Source organism: Lucilia sericata, unplaced genomic scaffold (genome assembly GCF_015586225.1).
Source record: "Lucilia sericata isolate MDLA Ls3-8-SP2 unplaced genomic scaffold, ASM1558622v1 Contig001237F_arrow, whole genome shotgun sequence".
NCBI lineage: Eukaryota > Metazoa > Arthropoda > Insecta > Diptera > Calliphoridae > Lucilia > Lucilia sericata.
Window position 1 is genome coordinate 119974 of NW_023995194.1, and position 1919 is coordinate 121892.

Consider the following 1919-nt stretch of genomic DNA (forward strand, 5'->3'; position numbering starts at 1 on the left):
ATAAATGGATATATATATTAGATAAATTATTGAAAGTATATAACTCCTCTTATCATCGTTCTATAAAAACAACACCCAATTCTGTTAATAACATAATTGAAGAAAAACTTTTAAGAAGTGTGTACAACAACTTAAAAATTTTCAAAAAAGGAAAATATAATATAAATGATTTTGTTCGAATAAGCAAATATAAAAATGTTTTTGAAAAAGGTTATACACCAAATTGGTCTTCAGAAGTTTTTAAAGTAAACAAAATTTATGTTACAAATTCTATAACCTACCAGCTTGTTGATCTAAATGGAAATATAATAAAAGGCGTATTTTATGAGGAAGAATTATTAAAAACTAAAGTTCCAAACATTTTTTTGGTCGAAAAGGTGTTAAAGCGCCGTGGGGAAAAATTATTTGTAAAATGGTTAGGATTTGGAAAGGAATACAATTCATGGATTCATCGAAATGATATTAGTGCATAACTTAAACATATATGTATTGCAGTCAACAAATTTTTCAATCATTTAATCTAAAGATGGCTTCAAGTATAGAAGAAAATAATATTTATGTTACTTTATTAAGTAATGATTCAGTGCATATTTATAACAACTCTCCAAGTACGTTTACAAACTTGTTAAAACAATCGTTAAACTTAAATGGTGAATGGATTGTAGGATTATCAGATATTTCATTTACATTAATTAATAAACATGATATAATTGATAAAAATATTATAAAACGTAAAAAGCGAAATATTTCAAATTTGGATAAGTCTTCAAAACATGAAGTAACGACAATATCAAAGTTGAGCACTTATGAACATGATAACATTAAATCAAAATTTAAGGAACTTATGGATTCATCAAATGGGAAGGAAACAAATTTAAGTATTAATAATACAACAAATAATACTCCACAAACTAACGTATCATTAAAAGAAAAAGTCAACAAAAGCTTAAATAAAGTGAACGTAGAACGTAATGCTCAAGTTATCACCAAAGAATCAGGAAGTGATAAAAAAGATTTAAATCAAGAATTAGAGAATGACAGGAACGATTCTATTTTATCGACCACACATAATATTTTGGAAAACTCGTTAAATAAATTTTCCAGTAACATTTCGCATTATTGGAATAAAGTTGATTCAACTGATGTAACCGAAATTGTATTTATTTACACAGATATTATTAAACCTCGGCATGTGGGGAGCAAAAAAACTAAATGTTTGAAAATATTTTCAACATCATCATTAAAAAATTATATTCATTTTAATAGAATAGATTATTATCCTATTGAAACTTTCAATATTAATGATATATCCATAATGATTCGAAATGATGAAGGAAGAGATATTGCTTTAGAGAAATATATTCCAGTCTATTGTACTTTACACTTCAAAAATATATATAATAACTATACACTTAACAGATAAACCATTTTTAATATAACCATGGATGTGTTGTATACAAATTACTACATTAATCAATCTGGAAATAATATACAAAATATTGGTGAAATATATCATACACCAAGAATTGTACAATATGGGCGTGGTATTGGATCACTGTTTTCATCTCTCTTCTCACACCTGAAACCATTCTTGAGGACAGGATTAAATTATTTAAAAAATAAGTCATTAGATATTGGAAAAGAAATTTTGGAGGAAATCGGAACAAAACCAGTAAAAGATATTCTATTTAATCAAGGGAGAAAAGTGATAAATAATTGAAAAAATAAAAACATAAATAAATTCAAACGTTGTAGAGGAAAGAAGTTAAAAGATATTTTTGGAAACTTAAAATGTCTGGATTTATAGAATGTATGAAAAGTGAATTGGATTTATTTGAATCTCCTCCAATTCAAACTAGTGTAATTAAAACAGAGGAAATATGTTGTAATCCAATTGCTTCATTGGACAACTCTAGTAC

The 1919-nt window shown here is 25.8% G+C and overlaps 1 protein-coding gene across 1 annotated transcript; it reads left to right on the forward strand.

Moving 5' to 3' along the window:
* Positions 1-526: 526 nt before the first annotated feature.
* On the forward strand, positions 527-1156 carry LOC119610582 (the record flags this gene model as incomplete). Its single annotated transcript, XM_037965864.1, has 2 exons — positions 527-661; positions 740-1156. Coding segments are annotated over exons 1-2 (552 nt in total), but the record flags the coding sequence as incomplete, so codon positions are not given.
* Between the last annotated feature and the right edge of the window lie 763 nt (positions 1157-1919).